The sequence below is a fragment of the Taurulus bubalis genome (assembly GCF_910589615.1).
Source record: "Taurulus bubalis genome assembly, chromosome: 19".
Classification (NCBI taxonomy): domain Eukaryota; kingdom Metazoa; phylum Chordata; class Actinopteri; order Perciformes; family Cottidae; genus Taurulus; species Taurulus bubalis.
Window position 1 is genome coordinate 17619205 of NC_136607.1, and position 25673 is coordinate 17644877.

At 43.9% G+C, this 25673-nt stretch overlaps 3 protein-coding genes across 4 annotated transcripts; 2 read left to right on the forward strand and 1 right to left on the reverse strand.

The window, feature by feature from the left end:
• Positions 1-685: 685 nt before the first annotated feature.
• On the forward strand, positions 686-5751 carry ppwd1 (peptidylprolyl isomerase domain and WD repeat containing 1; the record flags this gene model as incomplete). Its single annotated transcript, XM_079235157.1, has 11 exons — positions 686-818; positions 949-1051; positions 1538-1641; positions 1787-1907; positions 2003-2450; positions 3127-3317; positions 4107-4296; positions 4410-4591; positions 4681-4762; positions 4839-5021; positions 5605-5751. The coding sequence occupies 11 exons, from the start codon at positions 686-688 to the stop codon at positions 5746-5748; spliced, it is 1881 nt and encodes a 626-aa protein (XP_079091283.1). The 3' UTR covers positions 5749-5751.
• Positions 5752-7214: 1463 nt separating this feature from the next.
• trim23 (tripartite motif containing 23) lies at positions 7215-11349 on the reverse strand (the record flags this gene model as incomplete). 2 transcript variants are annotated; one of them, XM_079235156.1, is made up of 11 exons in its annotated part: positions 7215-7415; positions 7597-7721; positions 7975-8085; positions 8183-8312; positions 8395-8529; positions 8618-8833; positions 8915-9097; positions 9659-9937; positions 10027-10148; positions 10463-10625; positions 11227-11349. In XM_079235156.1, 11 exons carry the CDS (start codon positions 11332-11334, stop codon positions 7236-7238), a joined length of 1752 nt encoding a protein of 583 aa, XP_079091282.1. In that variant the 3' UTR covers positions 7215-7235. The 2 variants fall into 2 exon arrangements, with proteins under 2 accessions (XP_079091282.1, XP_079091281.1); XM_079235155.1 differs by having other exon boundaries at positions 11233-11334.
• Positions 11350-11785: 436 nt separating this feature from the next.
• Positions 11786-15492, forward strand: mzt2b (mitotic spindle organizing protein 2B). Its single transcript, XM_079235656.1, has 4 exons — positions 11786-11852; positions 12039-12233; positions 12320-12501; positions 14259-15492. The coding sequence occupies exons 2-4, from the start codon at positions 12058-12060 to the stop codon at positions 14402-14404; spliced, it is 504 nt and encodes a 167-aa protein (XP_079091782.1). The 5' UTR covers positions 11786-11852; positions 12039-12057; the 3' UTR covers positions 14405-15492.
• Positions 15493-25673: the final 10181 nt, after the last annotated feature.

Sequence of the window (25673 nt, forward strand, 5' to 3'; positions counted from 1 at the left end):
TTAGTGACAAATAGTATACTTCTTAACTGGAGCCATATTGGCCATACATGTGAGCTTGTTGTTTACTTCCGAGTGCGTGGGTGGATCCTATATGGACACATTATTCCTTTATTTCTTTATTCGTAATTGAACGTTTAAATCAGTAACTTAATATGTATATTACCGATAATAAATAATAAAGTCACGTGAATATCAATCTGAAAATCTACAAGTGACAGGACGATCCCAAGCATTATTATAAACACCCCCGAATGTTGACTTTTGGTTTGACCTAGGTGTTCCATTACAACACACCCTCAGAAACTAATGAGTACTACAGTTCCACTGCAGTTGAAATACTTTAATTTGAACAGATAAAACCTGATACAAATGTGATAAAAAAAAAACCTCATTAGACTATTGTCTATTTTCTTATTTTATGTTGGGACTGGTAAAAATATGCGGTGGACGTTGATGCTGCTGTGTTTATAGCGCGTATATATTCCAATTGTATTTATTAATAATACAAAAAGAAGCATACTTTTTTCCGAATAAATAGTTAACTTAATTAATTTAATACCCTTATGTCTTTAATAAAATATGGCATTTGCCTTAAAAAAAATGTTAGAAAAAAATCAGAAGTCTAGGCGCCGAACGAAACGGAAGTACCGTAATCCCGAACGGACAACACGGAAGATTGGCAGCAATGGCGGCGGCTGAAAACAATGTGGAACTTAAGCGAAAAGCCGATGACGTCCAGGACGAAAAGGGGAATGAAGAAGACGAAGAGTGGGTCGGACCCATGCCCAACGAAGCTGCGCCGGCGAAGAAAAGAAAAGGTTCGTATCCGGCAGTGCGATGCCTCCCGCACATGTTTGGTTCATACCCGCCTCCTGCTAAGCGAAGCTCACCGAGCTCACAGGACTCCCGCTAACTCTTTGGGTGTTTGTGCTTTGTTGTTCTCCTCAGTACTCGAATATGAGCGCGTGTATCTGGACAACCTCCCCTCAGCTGCAATGTATGAACGGAGCTACATGCACAGAGACGTCATCACACAGATAGTTTGTTCCAAGTAAGTGGTAACACAATAAACCTGACCATAGTCTTTGATCCAGAGTTACTCTAGCTCTTTCTTAAGCTGTCAACTCACTCATTATTAGATCTTCAAAGATGAATCATCATGCTTTACTTCAGAGAGGAGGTTTGTAGAACAGTGATCCAACTTGTATTATACAAAAATGTACAATATCAGCATTTTCATTTGTGTTAATCCAGTTTATACATGACTTTGGAAGACTATCTATAGGTGAACAGACTTGTGATTAGGGCGTTAAAATAGTCAGAGTGCTTTTATTTACCTGTGACGTTTTCAGAGATTTCCCCTTGTTGATCCTTTAATTAATTACATCCACCAAATCACCAAAAAGAGACATTGGTTTATGATGTAATGGTTTTCAAAGCTCCACCTGCACAGTGCCGACTACACCTACCCACATTTAAGCAAGTTTGCATTTTATTTCTGTGACGTTATCTACATTTTTTTGCGTCTCTTTTTCAGGACAGACTTCATTATCACGGCCAGCCAAGATGGTCACGTCAAGTTTTGGAAGAAGAGGGAAGACGCGGGAATTGAGTTTGTCAAACACTTTCGCAGCCACCTCGGTATGCGTTCAGTTAATCTCTTCTCTCTGTTTGTTTATTTGTTGTAAGAATAACATGCTGGCTTTGCACATTGCATCGTACACTCAAATATAACGTGCATCGTCCGGTACGATGGTGTCTGACTTTGTTGTTGTGTTTTCTGCAGGCGTGATAGAAAGCATTGCCGTCAGCGCTGAAGGAGCTCTGCTCTGTTCTGTCGGTGACGATCAGGCCATGAAAGTGTTTGACGTCGTCAACTTTGACATGATCAATATGCTGAAGTTGGGGTGAGTTGTTACGATAAAGTTATTGTACTTCATGTGTGCAAACAAACGACAGAAACCCAGTGTAACGTTTTTTTTCTCCCCTCTCCTCTTTGTAGCTTTCACCCAGGCCAGTCTGAGTGGATCTACAATCCCGGGGATCCCATTTCCACGGTGGCGTGCTCGGAGAAATCCACAGGGAAGATCTTCGTCTACGACGGGCGGGGGGGCAACGAGCCGCTCCACGTCATCGAGAAGATGCACTCGTCGCCGCTGGCCCAAATCCGCCTGAATGCCAGATACAGAGTCATCGTCTCTGCTGACAAAGCCGGGATGCTGGAATACTGGACCGGCCTCCGGAATGATTTCAAGTTCCCCAGATATGTGCAATGGGAATACAAAACGGACACGGACTTGTATGAATTTGCGAAAAACAAAACGTATCCCACCAGCCTCACGTTTTCTACGGATGGGAAGAAAATGGCCACCATTGCCACCGACAGGAAAGTCCGGATCTTCCGCTTCCTCAGCGGGAAACTGATGAGAGTGTTCGATGAGTCGTTAACTGTAAGTTCCCCCGCGAATAACACCGTATAATGATCATCATTAGCATATAGTAACAGGATGGTTAATTAGACTTTAGCTATAGTTGTTTTAATATTAACAATTACATTATAGTTAACCTTGTTTACTGATTATTAGTAATGCTATTCAATCTTTGTTCTTCCTCTCATTGTACATTTTATACATTATATTAAGCATTTGTTAATAACTATCAAATGAAACATACATAAACAGCTATTTGTAACACTTTTTTAGTAGTTTATAACTAGTTCATAAACACTATTTGGATGATTTTATAAAGTTGCAGCTGATGATAATAACTCTTTGTTAAATGGTTGCCAAATATTTTATAATGCTCCTATAAACATTATGTCTCACAATTAATTTAATAGTAATTACAAATACTTATAGTATAGAACATAGTATGTGTTAGTGTACTGATGTAATCAGAATGTAATTGTTCTTGTCTCTTATCAGCTGTGATACAATATATAACATATAAACAAGCCATTTCCTATTACACAAACTAATGATACAAATAACACATCTTATAGCGTGACTAATCATTTGTATAATTTTGTTTGTAAGCAGTTAAATCAATAACCATGTAGCCTATATTAATGATGTTTATCGTGAAGTGTCACCTCCCCGTGCTGATCACAGCTGCTTCATCCGCCAGATGTTCACAGGGCTGCAGCAGATGAAGCAGCAGCTGCCCGACATGGAGTTCGGGAGGCGGATGGCTGTGGATAGAGAGCTGGAGAAGGTAGACGGGATCCGGCTGACAAATATCATCTTTGACGAGACCGGCCACTTCGTGCTCTACGGGACGATGCTGGGCATCAAGGTCATCAACGTGGAAACCAACAGGTGCGTTCACGCGGGGAGGGGAGGACGTCTCTAGCCGGTCAAGTGGTGATCGGGTTATTAAACCGCACCATCATTTTGATCAATACCGAGATCATGATTATTCGTTGATAATCAGGGTTCCTACAGGGTTAGGGTTCCTTAAAATATAAGCAGGCATACATACAGGCATCTATATAAATGTTTATTCTTTTAATTAAGCTATTGTCTCTCATTCTTTTGTGTCATTTAAGGTTTACTGGATGCTTTGTATTCTCATTGTTAGTTTAAATACTACATTTTCTTACTTTTTCACTGAGATTTCACAAAATGCTTGGTCATGTCAATTTGGTTTAAAGTACTGGAAATCCATTGGTCAGAATGTGTATGAACCCTGTATAAAATGTTGTTCTTTCACATTTAAATCAACTGAGCGCCGCTTTCACTTTAATTTTGGGATACATTCGTGATAATTAAGAAATCTTTCCATCAAAATAAGAATGAAAATCTGGTTCTCCTTCGCCTGAATTCAGTGTATTTAATATACAGGATATTACTCTTCTGCTCGTCAGGAACGTTTTTCACCTGAGAAGGTTCATACCTGACATGCATGACAGATCCCCCCCCAAAAAGTGAAGCCAAAACATGTGGATCTCCCCCTGGTGGCTGGCTGTTAGTTTAGGGAGCGCTTGATTTCTATGGTCGGGTTCACTTGATTGCGAGAAGCCACCATCGTGATTAATGCTGTGTTAATTGTGCAGCCCCGCCTTGCTCTGAAGTCTCGTGATCAAACATCAATGAATGTCTCCCCAGGTGTGTGCGGATCCTCGGGAAGCTGGAGAACATCCGCGTGGTCCAGCTCAGTCTGTTCCAGGGCGTCGCGAAGGCCACGCACGTGGCTCCCACCGTGGAGATGAAGGCCTCCGAGAACCCGGCCTTAGACAACGTGGACCAGGACCCCACCATATTCTGCACCGCATTTAAGAAGAACCGCTTCTACATGGTGAGCTAACAAGGCAGTCACATTTTAGATGGACGTAAACTGCAACGTGTCGGCCGTTATTCTAGTTTGTTCCATTCCTATTAACTCATTGTTTTTGTTTTCCCTAACTTAAGTTCTCAAAGAGAGAACCCGAGGACACGAAGAGCGCAGACTCGGACCGAGACATCTTTAACGAGAAGCCCTCGAAGGAGGAGGTGATGGCCGCCACGCAGGCCGAGGGCCCCAAGAGGGTGTCGGACAGCGCCATCATCCACACCACCATGGGAGACATCCACATCAAGCTCTTCCCCGTAGAGTACGTCCCGGGGAACGCCGTACGTTTGTCCAGAAGTCTCCTTCGCACTGACATACAAACACTGCTTTGCTCTTTTGTTTTTTTTTTAGATGCCCTAAAACGGTGGAGAACTTCTGCGTTCACAGCAGGAACGGCTACTTCAACAGCCACATATTCCACCGGGTGATCAAGGTACGACCTCTCGACGCGGCCGCCTGCCGGACTGCGCCCCGAGCCGCGTGCTAAGTCTTTTGTCTTTCGCCTGCAGGGCTTTATGATCCAGACGGGCGACCCCACGGGCACGGGCATGGGCGGGGAGAGCATCTGGGGCGGAGAGTTTGAGGACGAGTTCCACGCCACGCTGAGGCACGACCGCCCGTACACGCTCAGCATGGCCAACGGAGGCCCCGGCACCAACGGCTCGCAGTTCTTCGTCACCGTCGTACCGACCGTAAGTTTCATACGTTGTACGTGCAAAGCTAGTCAAGTTTGTTCTTACTACACAAACACATTAAAACTGCCTCGGAGCATGTGTACGCAAAGCTGTCTTCATGTAAACACACACCCATTAGCTAAATTCATCTCAAGGCGTGTCAGTACTGTACATAGGAAGCCACAGCGAGCAGCCAGTTAGCTTAGCATAAACGGCAAAACGACGAGTCTGGTTCTGTTTTAAAGTTTAAAAAAAATAACCAACGCCGGACTGTAAATCCCAGTATCCTATGTGAAACACTGAATGAGCCAATTTTAAGATGACTAGTCCATAAAAATGCTTGCAGTATTAATATCTAGCCACCATACATACTTATAATAATGACAATGAAATTAGCAGGTATTCTGTTGTCTGTTTTATAAATTATTTAATTTATCTGAGGAAGGACTCTCATGCTCACAATCGTCATTATTTAAAGGCTTCAACTGAGTTTAGAATCCTCGTCAGTGGCGCAGCCTGAATATTTCACACGAAGGTCACGTCACACACACTCCCATGTCTGAAAGGAGATTAATATTAATCCTCACATTTCGTCCCTCAGCCGTGGCTCGACAACAAGCACACGGTGTTCGGAAGGTGCACGAAAGGCATGGAGGCGGTCCAGAGGATCTCCAACCTGAAAGTCAACCCCAAGACCGACAAGCCGTACGAAGACATCAGCATCATCAACATCACCGTGAAGTGATGGCTCTTCATCGTGTCCTGTACAGCGGCGCTCGGGTGTTTTTTTTTACCAGAATGAGCTATTAAAGAATGTTTGGGGCGAGACTTTTAGTCAGAATTATTTGGAAAATAATAAAAGTCAGTCGTTCATGAGCTCGAAGAAGACGCAGCCAGACAGATAAGGTCAGTTTTGTTTATTTTCCAGCAACAACATTATGAATAATTTACAAAAAGCCGCTATCAAGTCCACTGGTAACAAAGGTTTCGATGCGCGTTGTGCTTCTACGTTTCAAAAAACAAATGGAAATGTTTTCACAGACTATGGAAAGGCTTTTTTCACACGTGCATGTTTTTTTTGTATTATTAGTATTTTTATACATGTATTGAACATTACATAGCAATGAATAAAGATGAAATCAAAGTCAAATAATGGGTCCTTAATAACAAGATAAGTGTCAGTGTTGATTAAAGTTTCACATTACATTACTGAAGGCTGTTGCTTAAAAGGTGTACCATCTCCTAAACACTGCAGACAAACAAACGGGACATGGGAGATAAGTGGGGAATATATATATATATATAATTTTTTTGCAGCGAGATTAATCCTCAATCCACTGAGAAACAGCAGGTAGTTAATTTTCTCCCAAATGAAAAAACGTGTAGCGAGGCAAAAAAATAAACTGAGGCAGAATCGGTGCTTAAAAAAGAAAAAGAAAATTGAGTTTCTCTCCACTGCCCCGTATCAGAGTAACGATCCTGCTCATAAATAAGGTCAGTAAACAGTTTGTTCTGTAACAGAAACTACTGGTGCGCCATTTCAAGACCAGCTGTGGCATTAAATAGGTTCATATAGTTCACTAAAGAAAAAGACACAACTTAAAGACCCTGTGAATCATCCACTGCTGCTGTTTACGAAGCCAAAATCTGAACATTTGACCTTCAATATTATTCTTTTTTTTTTGCCATCTGGGTTCGTTTAGTGAACATTTCTGTCCCGTCTCGGCAAAATACACTGAACGCAGCGTGAAGGTGGTTATTTCTCAGGATTATATGACGTGTTGTCCGAGTATAGTGAATCAACAGAAGGTACATAAACGGCGCTAACGCTACAGGAAAGGACGACTGCGTTTAGTTAAAGGTCCCCGTCACACATGGAGGTGGTTACGATGAACACCGTAAGATAGAAAGCTTTACTGGAACCAGCTAGCTATAGACGCCAGATGATCAGCCTGTCTGTGGAAAAAGGTTAGAACAAAGAAAAGAAGAGAGGTTAATCTGCCTCGGATATGAAGCAGGAGGGGAGGTTGTTTCTAGCTCAGGTTTTGGGGGTCTTTTTGTCGTTTCCCGATCCAGTGAAGTATTTACATCTTTGTTCTCTCTGCTCTCAATGGTGCACAAAGAAGGAAAAGATGAGGCTTTAAAGCCTGCAGTCCTAAAAAGGTAATATCGGGCAGTGGGGGAAGCGGTGAGCAGGGCTCAAAAGGGTCGTTTCTTTTTCTTTTTAAACGGTTAGGCGACGTCCAGGACGCCGGCGGCCACCAGCTGCCTGGAGAGCCAGTCCAGCCCCTCGTGGAGGCCGATCCCGCTGCGGGCGTCGCAGCCCTGGATGTGCCAGCTCCTCCCACAGCACAGCTTGTGGAGGCTCAGCAGCTCCGTCATCTCCTCCACGGACACGACGCCGGGGACGTCCTGCAGACAACGCATCCACTTTATTGCTCGCACAGAAATAGACTTTTCCAGCTTGGATGACGAAGGACAACAAGGCTGAACCAATAAAGGTCGGGAAGTATGTGTGTGTATATACAAATATACACTTTATACACCATTTATTGAACCCCTCGTAAAAATAAACGTAAGCCTCTGCCCCCACCTGTTTGTTTGCAAAGATGAGCAGCAAGGCGTCCCTCAGCTCCTTCTCCGTCAGTAGTTTGGCCAACTCGCTGTGCGCCTCCATCAGTCTGTCCCGGTGGCAGCTGTCAATCACAAACACCACCGCTGCACAAAAACAAAACGAGAGAGGGGGGGGAAGAAGTCAGCAATCACATTCACGTATAAAGCTGGAGGCTTTTAATGTACCGAATGTTTTTTATTTTCCAAGAAAAAGAAAATAATCCACAACCTGCATTTATTTATTTTTATATATTTATAAATATAAAAATAAATAAATGCAGGTTGTGGATTATTTTATATTATATATATATATAAAATAATATATAAATAAATAAAGCACATAGAGCACAGACAATACCTTGGGTGTTCAGATAATAGTGTTTCCAGAGGGGGCGGAGCTTGTGTTTTCCACCCACGTCCCAGATGGTGAATTTCAAATTCTTATATTCAACTGTCTCCACATTGAAACCTTTGGAAAAAAAAGAAGAAGATTAAAAACCATTTATTTAGGACAAAGATATTCTTGTGGATTAAATATAAGCCGATAATGCTGTAAATGCATTTACCGATGGTCGGGATGGGCTGCATGAACTCGTCTTGTTTCAGCTTGAAGAGGATGGTGGTTTTTCCCGCTCCATCCAGCCCAAGAGTCACGACACGGATCTCCATCTTCGGACCGATGTGGACCCGGTTGTCCTGAAACAAGAGCACATTGTTACATGTTGGAACAACTCCAGGAGGGGGGGGGGGGGCTATACAAGTGGGGAACGGTGCGTACTTTAGTGAAGGTGACGGGGATGCCGGCGTCCAGCTGAATGTGATCCGCCAGCTCCGTGAACTGGTGCTGCTGCTTCTGAAGCGTCTCCAGCAGACAGTTGATCTCCTGCTTTGCCAGCACAACTCTGCAGTCGTCCTACAAGAAGCGGCACGCGCAGAAAACAGATCACCTTACCTGCTCCGATACTGGAAAACCGGTTCAGTGTGGTGTCGCGCCTCCTCACCTGTTGAAGCGTTTTCTCGCAGTGCATGCAGGCGGTGGCGACCTGAGACAGCAGGATGGTCATGTCCTCCTGCTGCTGCCTCAGCCAGATCAGCCGCTCCCGGACGTGAGCGTCCACCACGCTCAGCGCCATCTCCTCCTGCCGGCACAGCGTCTCGTGGAGGTCCGCGAAGTACGCTCGCACGCAGGACCGCGCGCTCTCTGCCGTGCCGGGGACCTGAAGGAGACACGGGGCGGGCGTCAACGGCGTTGTGTGCGAGGGGGGAGGAGCTGCGAAAGCCCCGCGAGCGCATCTTACATGCTCGGTGTGCGCCATGCCGACGCCGTCCTCCACTATCTGCTCGCCGCCCTCGATCTGCTGCACGATGCCCACCAGCTTCCTCGAGTACTCGGACACTTCGTCTGTGAAGGTGCGGATGCAGTGGGCCATGTCCAGGATGGAGGCGCGGATCTGATTGGCTTCAGTCTCGAGGACCGCGTGCTGAAAAGAAAATATGTATAAATAAATAAGGAACATGTGATCTCGTCCTCTTTCAGGGTTCATACACATTTTGACTTCCATCACTTTAAACCAAATTTCCATGACCAAACATTTTGTGAAATCTCAGTGTAAACATGAAAAAGACAATAGTTTGATTAAAAGAATAAACATTTATATAGATGCCTATCTATATAAATGTTTATTCTTTTAATCAAACTATTGTCTCATTCATTTGTGAAATTTAAGGTTTACTGTATGCTTTGTATTCTCATTGTTTGTTTAAATACTACATTTACTCATATGTATGTACGTATGCCTGCTTATATTTTGAGCGACTTTCTTTTAAAAGCATATTAATTATTTCTAACTCAGCGTAAATGAACGACATGAACACATGAATATAACACATTTACATGACTTTTCCAAAACTTTTTGGAATACATTTTTTTTTTTTCAAGGACTTTTCCAGGCCTTGAAATAACCATTTTAAAATTCCATGACCGTAAGAACCCCCTCTTTTGGATGAGGGTCTCAAACACACAGACCCGGAGCTCGAGCTACCTTGTGTCCCTGGTGCTTGCCGTACTCCTTGCACACGCAGCACATGAGCGGCCCCGACTGACAGGCCTCCTCCAGGCAGACGAACTCGATGGCGTGGACCTGATGCTGCGGGCAGAGGGTCTTCTCGTGCGGCTTGTCGGCCAGCGGCACCCGGCGGTGTTTGGCCAGCGTGCGCGTGGAGTGGGTGAGCTGGGAGCACTCGGCACACAGGTGGGTGGCGCACACGGTGCAGTACATGGAGGCTGTGTGGCTCTCGTCCTCGTCACACCGGATTATACACTTTAAAAACAAAGAGGGGGAGGGGGGGAATGGTGAGCGAGAGGTGCAGCGGGTTGCGATTGAGGGACGTGTCTGTCGGTCCCGCTTACTTCTCCCATGCCTTTCAGGGCGTCCTCCGCCATCCCCGACTGGTTGCTCGCTCCATTCTGGAGTCGCTCCAGGAGTTCAAGCAGAGCGAAGTTCTTCTTCAGACCCCAAACTCCAGAATCGCCTAGAAAGATGTGTAGAAAAAAAAAGAAAAGAAAAACATCTTCAACCTCAAAAAAGAGCGGGGTTTTTGTGTCCAACCTACATTTAATTTTGATACATCTACAGGAAAAATAGACGCTTTTTAAATCAACTGCATGCTTTTATAAATAACTGCATTGTTCTGCTTTGAATTAAAAGCGACACAAACGTCCCAACATGTCAGCTTCTCTGTTTGTTCTGGAATCACATACTCTTTTCTTTTTAAACATGCCAAGATGTCCGTGGGTCGTTTGCCTTCCTGCGTAACCCGTGGCCACTAGTCATCCTCCCACTCACCCAGCTCGGTGACCTGTCTGTCGAAGGGACAGCGGACCGCTCTGCCGTGGAGGGGCAGCCGGGTGAGGCAGTCGTGGCACACCGTGTGTCCACAGAGCAGCAGCCGGGGAACCTTGTCCCCCTGGAGAGAGAAGACATCCTCACACACGCCACACTCCAGCACCTGGGAGGGGAGAGGAGAGACTCATTGATCGACCTTCCAGACAGACATCTTGGTCTGTGACAGTAACTGCTGCAGAGAGCAAGGAGGACACAACTCATGTGGCTTAATTTAAAAAAGGGATGCTGCTCAAGGAGCCAGAGAGAAGACAGGTGAGTCACTACGATCACCTTGACTCGGAGCATTTCAGAGGCTTGACCCCTTCTGATTTATAGGTGGTGATCTTTAAACAAACGCTATGTTGATATCTATTTAAACAAAAATCGAGATAGCAGATTCCAGCACGCACGCTGCGCATCATGTGACGTCACCGGGCTAAGACGCTGCAGTCGACCTTAATAAATAGCGACGACAGTGAGCTGCTAACATGCTGGAAGCACACATATGGAGGGGGTTGAGGGTAATACAAAAATGCTAATCATTAAATAAATCAGCAGTACATGCACACGTCGCTCTTATAGAATCTGGCTCACTCGTTTGGCATCCATTGGCCCCCAAACCAAAGCCAGCCACGAAGACGAGGCAGCACGTCGCACGACAACAACAAAGATAAATCCCCCGCGAACGAAACGCATCTGTGGATATTTAGTGACGGCATAACAACCTTCACCGAGCCTCCGTGAGCTCCGTGAGCCCCCCTCCCGTGTCGGATACAGGGCTCCATCGTCGCTACGGCTCCCTGCTTGTTTATTCCTGCTGCGGCAGCGGCCATTCTTGGACGACAGCGCAGAGGTCTGAGCAGGTGCGAGAGGAGAATCCCGCAAGTACTTCCGGCTTCGCTCGGAGAGCCAAACGATGCCGTTTCTTTCGTCTTTTGCGTTTTGTTTCCCCTTAAGAATACAATAAACTGATCCTTATTGTGTCACACATGTTATTTCCTTGATACGGTGCCGATAATGGTACGTACATTCTGTCACTTGCTAGAAACTTTGCGATGCCGTCTAGCGTTACATCCGGCTTTCGAAGCGCATGCGCAGTGCCACAAAGTGTTATAGCTCATATTGAAATACCTTTATTTTTTTACACTGATGGAAATAAATGATGGCTCTGTTATGTCGGTTAATATACACCGTAAAAAAAGGTGTGTTGACAAGTACCAAAGACAACATGGTTTGTCTAACGTTGATGACGTCATCTTTGCGCGCCTCTCCTTGGCACTAGCAAGAAGGGACTGTGGGACTTGTGGCGAATGAGGCTCTTAATCGATGACCCGCCACCGTGAATTTAACGGTAGGTGTTTTACACATGTTTATCCGTTTGTACGTCATGTGTTTGTAATATTTGAAGAGGAGCTTCCAAAACAAGTTCCTCCATGCTTTGTATTCGTTGGCGCGTATTGTTTGGAACATTTCAGCCTTATTGAACAAATTTAAATAATGCAATTCACCATATTTATTTACATCACCCCCTCCTTAGCTCAATAATCCGCCCACTGATGTCTCAACAACCGCAACAGACGTTGCCCTCCGCGCCAGGCTCCCCCGCGCTCGTGGTCACCAGTAACGTGCAGAAATATGCCATCAAGAAGAAGAAAGTCCTCAGCGCAGAAGAAGCCGAGCTGTTTGAACTCACCCAGGCTGCAGGCATCACTGTGGACCAGGAGGTCTTCAAGTAAGTAGAACCAGCAGAAACGTGGATGTGGAGCAGTGGAATATAAATCCATCCATCCTCGTCTTCTTCTTCTTCCTCCCCACCAGGATCATAGTGGACCTGTTAAAGATGAACGTGGCTCCTCAGGCGGTCTTCCAGACTCTGAAGGCCATGTGTGCAGGCCAGAGGGTCGCTGAAGGCTGCGGTGTTGGGGAGTCTTCAACCGTCTCCCATGCCGCCGGCAGCACCACCACCACCACCACCACCACAGCACCAACAGAGGTCAAAGGTCAGTGTCTGAACACAGCAATGACGCCATTAAAGAAGGTGACGTTCTCTTCAGGTGTGCAAGGAAACGGAAGCAGCTGAATGGAATGCGCCCATCCTTCAGCAACATGAGACTAATGGCTTTTCGATCTTGTGTTGAATCTTACACACAAACAGACAGTTAGGATTTTCTAACCAAAGGCAGTGCTTGTGGTTAAAGCTAAGGGCCGATCAGCTCTTCGATTAGGCGACGGCCAGGCATTTCCCATAATGCCCTGGGGTCTTGCAGTCCAATCAAAGTTGCTCAGTGGTGCAAAAGAAAAGTCTATTAAATCAACCATTTCTCTTTCCCGGTCGGGAAAGCTTTTCATAACGAAGTGTAGGAAAGGCAACGACTTAAAGAGATTGTATTTCTTTATTTCTTTACCTTTTCAGTTTGCTCTCGTTCTTCTTCCCCTGCTCTTTGCTTCTCACTTCCCTTTTCAAGCATGTGAAATGTTCACATCCCTTCACTGCAGCACTGTAGTGGAGGTTCTCCTCCTGCACTCTGCTAGTTCTAATCCTCACTAACTAAACCCTCCCCCCTTTACTCCGCCCCAAAGTGAGGTTTTCCACTTCGGTGCAGGGGAACTGAAGTCCGAGGATAAAGATGCAGACAGAAAAGAAGCTGATCTTCACTGCATGTCACGCTGCTTGCTAATTTCCTTTTCTATCCCCCCTTGAATTCAGTTTTTTCTTTATTTCTTCTTCTTCTTCTGTGCTTCCTGTTTACTGAAGAAGACGACTCTTTGGTTTCTGGAAAGAGCCCTAAGCCTTCTGCAGCCGCCCCCTCAGCGCCGGGCTCCAGGGCCGCAAGAGTCAACGCTAAGATTGTGGTCTACGGCCCCCAAGACGCTAGTTCTGCTCACGCTCCAGGTCCCTCACCGGCTGCACCTTTTGTCCTCCACCTGCATCCGTCTGCCTGCTTTTCTTTTCTTCTGTCATCGCGTGTTATGAGCGTAGACTTCACCGCATGCCGTGCATGACGTAGAGTGGAAAGTGTGTGTGTGTGTGTGTGTGTGTGTGTGTGTACACATGCATGTGGATTAGAAAGATATAACCTGCCCTTAAGTGGACATAGTCACTGCACATTTATTATTAAAGGGTTATTAAGTCATCCTGAAGTTAGGAGATGCTTTTCTGCTTTAATAAGGGTTAAAAAGGAAATACGTTTTTATGAATTCATTTTGAATCGATTTTTTTAAAATCCAGAAATAATTTCTTGAGCGTTAATATTATGGTTCCTCCTCAATGATGATGATTATGGTGGAACCTTCAATTCAAACAGCTCGATCTTCAATGAAAGCAGGACTTTGGACACGTATTGGACTTAATAGTAGAACTTTAAATCTCCTGGTGATAAAGAGCTGGACTTTAAATGTTGAGGCAGCGTTTTCAAGATCTTACTGCAGCTTGCTGCTTTCTTAACTAATTATTAATAATAGTAATAATAAGAATGATATGAATAATGCATAATACAATGTGAGACGCACTGAATTATCACCCTTTTTTGGTTCCAGTTATAATTAACAATGCAGTGTTGATGTGCTGTGAACTTCATTTAAAAGAAGGTACGGAAGTGGAGAAGTTTCCTTGCATTTTCTCGTCTGTTCTGTGTGTGAAACTGCATTTCTTACATTTGCATCTCTTCCACGTCGGTGCCATTTTCCCCCCCAGTAGCTCTTCTGCCCGTCCGCTGCCTCAACCCGCCGTGTGTGTGTCCTTGCTTTGTGTCAGCAGTGCGCGGTAAAGCCGGAGCGAGCCACGGCGAGAAGAGCAGGGAGGCCTCCAGCCAGCGGGTGCAGCGGCAGCCCAGCGCCACCAGGGGGCAGAAGACCAAGAGCTCCGGCAGCAGTAGTTCCTCCTCCCAGATAAACTCCACGTAAGGTCACCAGCACCAGACCGCCTGTACATATGTAGTCTCCCTTTATGTTTTGTTTTACTGTGGCTTGTCGTATGAAAGGGTTGGTTCACCTAAATTACAAAAAAAAAAAGTGTGGTTTTATTTCTACCTCAATACAATGGAGGTGAATGGATTTTTTTTTTTGTCAGTGCAGCTGACAGCATATCAAACATATCAGCGGTGTCTCAATGTTTACATTTGGCTAACATTAAATGTGTGCCATGGATGTACAGACAACTATCACTGGATTACTGACTGATGCTGAGGAAAACTTAAAAACATGATGATTCTCAGACGAGTTCAGGAGTTATAGCTAGAGATAGAGATAGTTAGAGCTTCATCTGAGATAACGATGTCCTTAAAGTGTCAATCATCTAGGAATATGTGCATCGTGTCTGTGTTGAGATATCGGCGGTTTAAAGTACCTTAATTGCCTTTTACCTCGGGTTTTAATACAGTGCTGCAGGAATGCAACTTGAAACCAGGAATGAGTTTGCACTTTCCGGTTCCCTCGCTCTTTAAATGTTTTTGGATCGATCCCTGAAATAACGTCTGGTTAAACGTGAGCTGGAGCGATTTCAAAGTTTTGGTTCTACGACATAAAATACGTCAGTATCGTTAATTTTGAAGCTTTTACGTGTCTTGCTCAGTGATGGAGACGTGAAGTCATGTGACTTTGTTGTGGTTCTTTTATAGGTGAACGTTTGCTTTTTCTGTTTACTTCTGCTGATTGTATTCACGCTTTAATAATCATAACAGGTGGTGTTTATTTGTGAAGATGATCTCTCAGAACAAAACGTGTCTGTTTCATAAACGTTTATTTTCTGCAATAATCCCAAATCAACTGGAACAATCCCGTTGGCTTTTTGTTTGACGCAGTGAGGTCTGCGAATAAAAAGCTCCTTGCATGACTAGACAGACCTCACTGATGTTCACCGAGTGTGTGTTTGTTCATTTGGTAAAGCGTCAGAAAGTCCCGTCTGCTCATTCTTGTTCTGCTGTAATCGAGGGAAACGAAACAAAAAACATGTTATAACATATTTAGATTTTCTACTGGAAATGTCTGTATTCAATGTGGAACTTTTTTCTTTTCTTTTTTTATATATATATATATATATATATATATATATATATATATATATATATATATAAAAATAAATGATTAATCTTAAATAAATCCAATAACATACCTACCTGATTTGATCCTTTTTATTTCATACTGTTCTGTTACGGAAGCAACAATCCAACTTCTAGCTCTCCTCAGAGCTGCAGATTTAAAGATTTAACATTAAAACATTACACAAAGACGTATGAAATTGAGTTAAAAGTTTTCCTGACACTTGTATTGTCACGTTTGTCTTCTTGTTTTCTTCATAACCTTTCGCGTGTCGGTCACTCCACTTTCTCTACAGCAACAAAAGCATAAAAAGAAAGCTTGGCTCCTCTCTCTGTTCTGCTGGTTGGCAACACTTTACCCGCACATATCTCCGAGTAGTCTTTCTTTCTTTCTTTCTTCGCCTGGCGCTGAATGAACAGCTGTTGTGTCTTTATTTCTCGTTGAATGGCTGATAACACAGCCGGCGCCTTGAGGAATGCCGGTTACTGTGTGATGGAGATGAAACGCGTTCTCTTTAGAGAGTGCTCTCTGCTATGGATCTTACTCCACCTGTGATGGTCTAATTGATTTGTATTCTCTCTCCTGCCCCTGTTGGAGGAGGAGTGTGTCTAACTATCATCATACTTAAATATATATATATTTAAAGTGTGGAACGCCGGTGCCTGAATAGCTCAGCAGCCATCACATGGGGGCAGCAGAAGCACACATTAATATCATCACCCACTTGAGCCTCGATCCCTTTTTTCTTGCCATCATGAATGAAACGTGCATGTGAACGCATCTTGTGTGCATGTTCGTCACAAACGGGCTGCTGGTCCGCCTCGCAGGTGATGCCGTGTGTTCAGCCGTCCGCGGGGGCTTTTATGTAGCTGCAGGGGCCTCTCTTCTTTTCTTTTTTCCAATTTTTTTTATTTTTATGTGGCCGTTTGTCCTGTTTATGTGCCGCTGCCTCTCTCCTCTGCGCTCTGCATTGATGGCAGCGGGGCTGTAATTGATGGCACCTTATTGCTGTGGTGTAGCAGGTTTAATGGGGCTTGACAGAGCAAGAGAAAGCAGCATGCGACCAGGGAGGGAACTTAACCCTTTTTTGCTCACCACCCCCTTCGCCCTCCATGTGTGTGTGCATCCCCCTCCTCCCCCCCCCAACTTCTGCACATCAGCGCCTGCTAACGCAAATGAGAATACGAACAGGGGCCCTCTGTGATTAGCTCGATTCCTCCGGTTATCGGTGGTCACGGTGATGGCAGCGTGCGCCTTGTGATCAAGGAGGAGCTCGGAAACCCCTCCGACTCCACTTCCGGACAAATAAATACTCGCCCAGCTGTTAGTGCTCGGCCCCCGTTTTGGCTCGGAGGAAACTAAATGTGTTTGACAAAGGTAAACGGCCGGGAATTCATCTCCACAAACGTGCTCCCGGGCTGCAGTTCCTGGAGTGACCTATAGGGGTCAGTGTGGGTCCAAGCTACCCAATGTGCCCCCCCCCCCCTCCTCCTTACCTACCTTGGATTTCCATAGGCATCCACTCCAGCATTTTTGGATGTGTTTATTTTGTTATGAGGGAATTTCATGGCTAGCGCAGGCTCCTCCATTAAATAGGGAGTGTTATCCTTCACTCACACACACATGCCGCGAATGAACGTGTACACACTAGATGCACCATTAATCAATGGAGACGATGAAATGATGGCATTGTGCGCGAGGCAGGGCGAGCGGCACGTTGAATAATGAGCTAGTCAAAGCTGTTGGCAAATCATTAATGTAAGGTGTTGGTCTAAACCAAGTTCGCACTCGCGCTGCGCAGGCTGCTCCCAGGTGACACAAAAATACTGGGGAGAGACACTATTTTAGGAGCCGATATCACACCTCTGTTTCTTTTCTTTTCTCTGTTTTATTTTTTTGTTATCCCCTCCAGAGTCTCTTCCTCGGTGTGGAGGAATATCTTCCTGTTTTCTCTCCTCCTCCTTCTCTCGGGTATTATCCTCTCCTGTGAACTCTTGGTCCACATTTCTCTCTATAAATGTATAGGCCACTTTCCCTCCCTTGTTGTCTCCCTACATTCACTCCCTCCTCTAACCCCTTCGCTCTCCATCATCCCACCGCCCTCATCCTCCTCCTCCATCACCCTCCTTGCCAGGCTGGCTGCAGATTGGCTATTTCCTGCACGCGCCCAGTAGAGCCCTTATCAGAGGTAAAGTGCTGATTGTTGGTCTGTCTCTCAGGCTGACTGACAGTTCGGGCCGCGCTGCTGAAATGCCTGATTTGGTCAATGTTTGTCTGTGGGGCCTTATCTCCACAGCTTATATTAACTGCCTTGACAGTATGTGCAGGCAGTCTCTCTCCATCTTGTTTCTCCCCCACACCTCCACCTTCCTCCATCCTCCGTCTCTGTCTCCATTCACTGCTCCATACTCTCTGCTTTAGTCTTTCAACCGGCAGCTAAACACGCTCAGGCCCATCCTCCTCCTCCTCCTCCTCCTCGTCCTCCTCCTCCTCCATCTCCATCATCATTCTTCCTCTTGTAGTCGGATCAGCAGCTTGAGCACCGTAAACGTCGCTTTAGTTCCTGTATATTTTTTGAGGGGCAGTTATAAATTATAAAAAAGATCAGCTTCTCCCCAACTTTACTGTTCGCCATGCAGAGATATATATATATATATATATATATATATATATATATATATCCAACTCTGAGATTCCTGATTGAATTGCATTTGTGTTCGTCAAAGCATCTGAAGAATGTGATGAATAATAACAAGTATTATTAGTATGTTCTGTGGATTATTCAGAGACTATTTTCTCCGAGGAAAAAACAAACCTGTTTCTGTCTAGTTTTTCAAAACGTAGCCTTTGAAAGCGAGGCCAATGTCTTACAAATACTAAGGTCATGAGTTAAAAAAAATAACATGAAAAATAAGTCCCTAAAAATATTTGAATCATTGAAGTTTTCACATTTCATTTGGAGATGTTCAATCATGTCTTTCAGAGACATTCCTGTGGAAGTAATCAACTGCTCCTGAACTCCACCAACCTGAGTCTGACTGAAATAACACATAGCTTTGTCTCTCTATTCCCAGTAATTAGTGTAATTACTGGGTTACCAATCCAATCTTACCACAAACCTCCCAGGAAAGGATCAGGGATTTATTTACCTTGCAAATGAAGCGTGAGATGCTGAGAAAAGATGTAATAGGATGTTCAGAGCTCTGAAAAAGGTAGTTAGTGAGCTGAAATCTTTTTGTCACGCTTAAAGCATCATTGTTTTTATTTCCCAACATATAAAGTATTCAGAATTCATAAAAAAACTGCACACTTTATTTCTTTTGGTGTCCTAAAGTTGTATAAATGATATGTTGAGTCCATACAAAACACAGGTACTTTAGCTAAATTATCTCTTGATTAGCAGACACTTCATAAGATATTTACCAAACAACACGTCTAACTACAACTTAAAAAACGTAATAAGGCTCATAATATTCTATGTAGAGCTTCATTAAAACACGTCATGTTTCTTCTTCACGTATTCTTCATCACTGTATTTATTTTCACGTTCACCGTCACACTGGAGCACCAAATGTAGATCAATCCGCCGCTGAAAATAGTGCCCAACAAAAAGTTACATTAACTTCTTGGTGATCAACCTTGAGTAAGAACTAGCTGTGTTGGGAAGTTATTATTATTAATATTATTATTAAGGCTACAGCTAATGATTTTCATAATTTGTTAACCTTTAGAATATTTAATAGATTAATCGTTTGGTCTCTAAAAGTTTTTTTCAGTCCAAAACCAGAAGATATTCAGTTCATCCTGATATAAAACAGAGAAAAGTTGGAAATATCAATATTTTAGAGCCTTTTCTACCATTTTTGCATAAAAAATCCCTCGGTGCTCAGTGTATAATAAATAATTATTTAACCCTAATAAAGCATCCAGTACCTGCAAAAAGCTTAGTAAACTGTTAATATGTGCATCGTTAACTGCTTATAAATGATGTATTAATCTTAGTAAAGCAACCAAAAAGTAGTAAAGTAAAGAACAATGACATAAATTGTTAAACTCAAATGTTTTTTTATGCTATTATAAGAAACGTATAAGGCTTTTATGTTGAACAAGTTTCATAAAGTTGCTTATAAATGTCTTGTAATCTAACAGTAAAAGTGTTCATTATGCTATTATAAACACTTACATAGTGGTATTGACACACAATGATGTGAATTAGCATCTTATAAGTACTTGGAAGGGCTTCACCAGCGTATTAATATAAAGCCTTACCAATTTATTGAGCCTTTTTTAAGAATAAAGCAATATTTTGAAGACCTTTTTGAATGATTTACAGTTTCAGTAGAAACCTGTAGAACTACAAGTCTCTTTAAAATAGAGTTAATTACAAATGAATAAATTAAAAACATTTAATTGGGTAAAAAAAAGTCAAATCAAATAATGAACCAATGAGCTTGGAGCTGAGAGCCAAAGACAGGAAGTCAGAGATATTGAGCAACAGTCGATAACACGGCCTCGACCTTTGACCTTGACCAACATAATAGAGGAGCAATACACCGAAGTGACTAATTACTGAGGTGAATGTATGAACTGTACTGACGAGAGTTAATCCACACACACACACACACACACCTCGAGACTCTGAAACCAGCGCTCTTCCTGCTTTTTTTTCTTTCTTTTAGTAGCTCTAATCGACAGAGACTGAGGAGGTAAACACGGCCTCTTAAGCGTTATTTATTTATTCACTTTATTAGCAAGAGGCTGTTCATTCCGTCTGTTAATGGCAGCTGTGGGAACGAATAGAGTTCACACTCACTTGGACCCCTATAGTGTGGCAGGCTGTCAGGTAGCACGCACACACGCACACACACACACACAAACACACGTAAACACTTGTGCACAAAAAGCGAGACGCTCTGCACAGCTGCCGGCGAGGTGTGTCTCACATTAATTGTTTTTTTCCTGAAATCTCTGAAGTTCGGTGTTACCGTGGAAAGGTGCCTGGAAGCGGCGGCGACAGTCTGCTCTCGCTGCTGTGACTAAGGTGAGGTGTGACACGGCTGTTTTTAACCTCGGTGACTATCAGATTTTGATTCAGCCGCTGCGTCTACCGTCATGCGGTTCGAGATCTGCAGGTCCGGAACAACACGGGACGACAGCAGGTCATGTGATCGCCGCTTCCTCGTTCTTCTGAAGGAAGTAAGAAACGGCGCCGGGTCGGTGGCAACAAACGCACACACACTATTTGCCAAACTCTTCCTGCAGTTTGTTTTCATGCAGGTTAACGTGCTAAAAATGTACTTTATAAAGATGTTTTCTCTACTTTTTGCTGGAGAAATAGTTTCTGTGACGCCACCAGAGTGTTTAGTGATCCAATATGTGAAAAGCAGTCTGACCCACAATCCTCTCTTTACCCTTTTTAGTTTAAAAATATTTGTTTGAGAGGTTTCTTATTTTAGGAACTTGATTCCTGTTTTGATGTTTTCAGTCTGTTGTTGCCTTTTGGTCTTCAGACTGAATTTAAGAAGTGGGGGAAATCGCCGCCATCTTGGCTTTTTGCAACCAGTGAATAGGAAGTGACCGTATTTGGACTGAGGACAACAACCTGTCAATCACATTGTAGCCCCGCCCCTAAAGCATCCCCTGCTTTATGGTCTATTTGACTCTAAATGGACCATAAATTACTAAATGAACATCATGCTGTATTGAAGAAGATTGAGACATAAACTCATGTTTACAATGTTTACTGAGGGAATAAATCAAGAAAGAAGTATAGAGTCATTTTCTATAGACTTCTATACAAGTTTCAGACTCTTCCCCGTTGGCTTCGCTCGTCAGAACCAGAGGTTGCCGCCTGGCTTTGCTACGGTAAATGCTAAATGCTAAATGGAGTTGTATTTGTAAAGCTCCTTTCCAGGCGTCCGACCACTCAAAGCGCTCTGCGCCACACTTCAGCATTCACCCATTCACACACACTAATGGCTGCCATGCGAGGTGCCCATCAGGACTCATTCCAGTTCACAATCGCACTCATTCACACACAGATGGCACGGCCCTCGGGAGCAATTTGAGGTGAAGTGTCTCGCCCGAGGACCCGTGGACTGGAGAATCCTTGGGGGATCGAATCGGCGAGCCTCGGATTGGACGACGACCCGCTCCACCTCCGAGTCCCGGCTGCCCGGCTCGACCCGGACTCGCTGGCAGAAGAGATATATATATATCTTTTTACTCTTATATGTACTGCAGCTGTAAAAATAAAACCTATATATGAGCTAGAGGGTCAAAGTTATGGCAAGTATAAGTATTGTGTGCTGCAGAACGTTATGAAAGTAAAAAGTATGAATTCTGCATATTTTGTTTCATTAATACCTTGATTAAGAGAAAGTGATCCATTACAAACAACTGTGATACTTTATACAGTATTATGTTTTGTTACATTAAGTACATTAAGATTTTTGAGGTACTTTACTGGAGTATTGCTAGTTCATGCTACTTTATATTTAATTTCAGAGGGAAATATTGTCAACAATAACGCCTGTGGTTACTTATCATACATACACATGTGAGCTCATGAAATATTGTGCTTTTTTAGAGTTTTTAAAATACCAAAAAGTTGAACAAAATACTACGTCCACCGGTAGTAATAATAATGCCATAGTATAGTACAGCAGGTATCGGGGTCCATCTTTCTGCATTGACTTTGACTTTGATACTTCATGTACATTTAGCTCAAAATACACACATGCTGCAGTACTTTTACACAGTTTTTCTACTTTTCCTTCAGTGAGGAATACTTCCTCCATCACTGGACGCCACCTCGGCTCTCTGATCTTATTGTTCCATTCTTTTCTAAACTGAATAATTAATCAATTAAGTTAGCAAGTGTCACATTACTTGGAGGCGACAACAATTTTTGGACGATTTTTCTTGTCAAAATGTTGTGAGGGTGCCGAGGAGAGGTCTCGGCGTTCTCGGCGTTCCCGAAGCGGCGCCTAAGATCTGTCGCTTACTTGGCGAAAGTCCATTTGAAGCGCTTTGTTACTCCGGGGAAGAATAAGTGTGAGAGCTGTTAAAAGAAGCAGAGGTGCACCATAACTGTGCCGTGGATTATGAGCTGCTAATTGTCGACTAACGAATAAACAGGGAAGAAAAGGGGAGTTTAATCATTTCCCAATTAAGACACTTCCAAAGGTGTTTTTTGTGCATGTGTGTGTTACAGTGCTTCAAATTCCTTTTAATTAAGGCAGAGACGGAGGTTACTAGTCGATCTTTGTCTCAGTTTGATTTCATGGATTTTCTATTCTTTGTGTTTAAACTGTGAAGATTTAAATTTTCTCTTAATTATGCGTATTTAATTAATACACTTTCAGTTTACAGTTTGGAAACTTTTAAACCTGTTGAGTTGGAATCGCTTTTCCCTGGGAGCTTTTGTTTGTTTTTGTTTTTGGTGGCACATTTAAAGGGTGAAAAAAAAATGTTACCCGTGAAATGCAAAGCGACTGGAGACAATTAAAGGCTACATACGAGTGTTTTTCTCTTTCTTTGTGTCAGTTTTATTTTGTGTTCATTTTAATTGTCTCTTGAGTGAGAGATATTGAAGTTTTTCTGCTGCTGTATTTCAACTTTGCATGTGTGTGAGCTTCCACTGGTGTGTGTGTACCTCTCCAGGTGTGTGCCGGACACCCGCCCCCCCGAGGAATCCATCATATGTCACCGGTGTTATGTCATGATGTCACTGCTTTGACTCGCTGACAACATACCAGCAGAGTATTTTGCATGTGTAAAGGCAGATTATGTACATTTTTTCTGTTGCCACATGTTTTGACCCTGGTTTATCTACACATACACAAGCTTATTGTGTGTGTGCGCGTGCACGAGGACCAGGGTTTCATGCCGCACGGCGTCCTGTGCATGTGTCGGCCTTGCATCCCGACAGACTGCTGTGCTGCTCGCCCATTGTGTCGGCCCCTCCGCACACTGGTTTCGCTGGAATAATGCCAACAAACTACCCCCATTGTACTCGCTCTGAAAAGACTGAAAGAGCTCTCTCCCAGACACACACACACACACACACACACACATTCACCTGTCTGTCAAACCACATGGCAAAAGCCATACAATTACCCTATAACATGATGAATATTTGCATACACTGCTGATCCTGTTGAGGTTAATGCCGTTTTCATTCAGCTCCTTTTTGTGCCTCAGTGGTTTGAACGCGGCCGCGCCGTCGCACCTGAATTTAGAAGTTTGCAATTAATTTGGGACCTGACAGTTTATTAATGAAGGAAGGGGCTTCCCGGCGTCTCGGTGGGCCGCCGGACGGACAATGAGGCTGCAGTGTTGTGGTTTTGTGTCGGGGGCTCTGGCTAACCTTGATGCAATCATCCTGCGGTCTCTCCTGGCTCTTCCTTCCAGCGGCTCTTCATTAAAACGTTAAGCAGACAATTTAAATTGTCTGTGTTTTGAGATATCTCTCTTTTGAGATTTCTGCTTCTACTCCAATCCAGTGGGGGGTGAAAGGAATTTCTTGTTTTTTTTAGCTATTTAAAAACTCTGAAATCAACAGAAAAGAGCCGTCCACAGAACTCATTCCTACTTTTAACCCAGAAATTAGTCCCGAAATGAAAATGGTTGATGTCTCATTTTCCAGACATTTAAAATTCTATGTTCCTTTATTGAAAATATAGATGTTCAATACTCACAGCACCTCAAATATAACTCAGTTCTCGGCCATTGTTTTGGGTCGGATGCATAAACCTTAAAAACTGAAGGAGAAAAGTGCACTCAGGAGAGATCAGATCTCCTCCAGGTGTGTCTCCCTGTGCTCCTCCCAGATAAAAGGGGGGATGCGAACAAAAACAGGAATTTATCAACTCTGGATCAAAACAAATCAGGTAGAAATGATCTGCAGATGCTCCGCGAGCCACGTCAGTAAATTTCAGGCTGGTTTTTAGCCAGACGACTAACGAAAATGCTTCTTTTTTGTTGCTAGCGGTTGTTGATCACATGCAGCGAATACCGTCCGGTTTAAGAGGAGCGAGGAGTCGGCTGTCAGGGACGAAGAAGAAGTTGGGAATCTGCAACCAGAAGAAGTCCTTGAGCACAGTCATGGATGAGCACGGAAAATATGAGGCGGATGGATCCAGTATGTGACACACACACACACACACACACACGACTGAAGGCAAGAAATACAACCTGCATGGCCACCACTGCAGCTGTAGGTGAAAATTATTATTTCATTTTTCTATCTGGGTGAACAGACCCTTTAAACTTTATGTACGTGGGTTGATCGTGTTTATGAATTAATTTGCTGAGGCGGGATAATGTGCAGCTCAGGTTGATACAAAAGTGTGTCTTAGATTTTGACAGAAATAACAGACTTTCAAGACATGCAGTATCTCAAATATATATATATATATATATATATATATATATATATATATATATAATGATATTCTCTCGGCTCTCACACGGTTCTCTCTATCTTTAAATTTTCACTTTCTCTTCCTGTCTCCTCTGACTGTCTTATTTTTTTTTAAACCGTCTCTCGCCGCCCTCTAGCACCCTCATATTCTGTCTCACTCCCTCTATCTCTGCCTTCCTCCTCCTCCTCCTCCTCCTCTTCCTCCTCCTCCTCCCTCTACACACTCCCCCCTCACCCTCCCACTCCCTCCCTCCCCTCTCGCTTTTCCCCTGGCAGGCTAGTGATTGACACTTACAAATTACCCGGCGGCAGTGGCATTGTGTGTGACCCCTCTCTCTCATCTCCAGCCCGCCGCCGTTTTGTCATCTAATTACTGTGAATCCCCGGCCTGCTCCCCACTGCTGCATTTTTAATATGCCTGCAACCCCCCTTCTCTCTCTCTCTCTCTCTCTCTCTCTCTCTCTCTCTCTCACACACACACACACACAAACCCCCCTCCTCCATTCACCTGCAGCCTCCTTTACCTGCCTCTCTCCGTCCGATACTTGGAGAGCGAGCATCGTCTCTATGTCCTACCGAGCGCGCGCCTTCCGAGTGTTTTCTCTCCACCGCCTCCATTATCACGCCATCACCTCTCCTGCCTCCTCTCCCCGCTCTCCTCCTCTCTGTGGAGTGTCACTCCATCCCACACATGGACCCAATCCATGT

Coding starts and splice junctions, on each gene's coding strand:
- mzt2b (XM_079235656.1), top strand. CDS start 12,058: ATGTCTCAACAACCGCAACAGACGTTGCCCTCCGCGCCAGGCTCCCCC. Junction 12,234..12,319: donor GTGGACCAGGAGGTCTTCAA/GTAAGTAGAACC, acceptor CCTCCCCACCAG/GATCATAGTGGACCTGTTAA. Junction 12,502..14,258: donor AGCACCAACAGAGGTCAAAG/GTCAGTGTCTGA, acceptor TTGTGTCAGCAG/TGCGCGGTAAAGCCGGAGCG.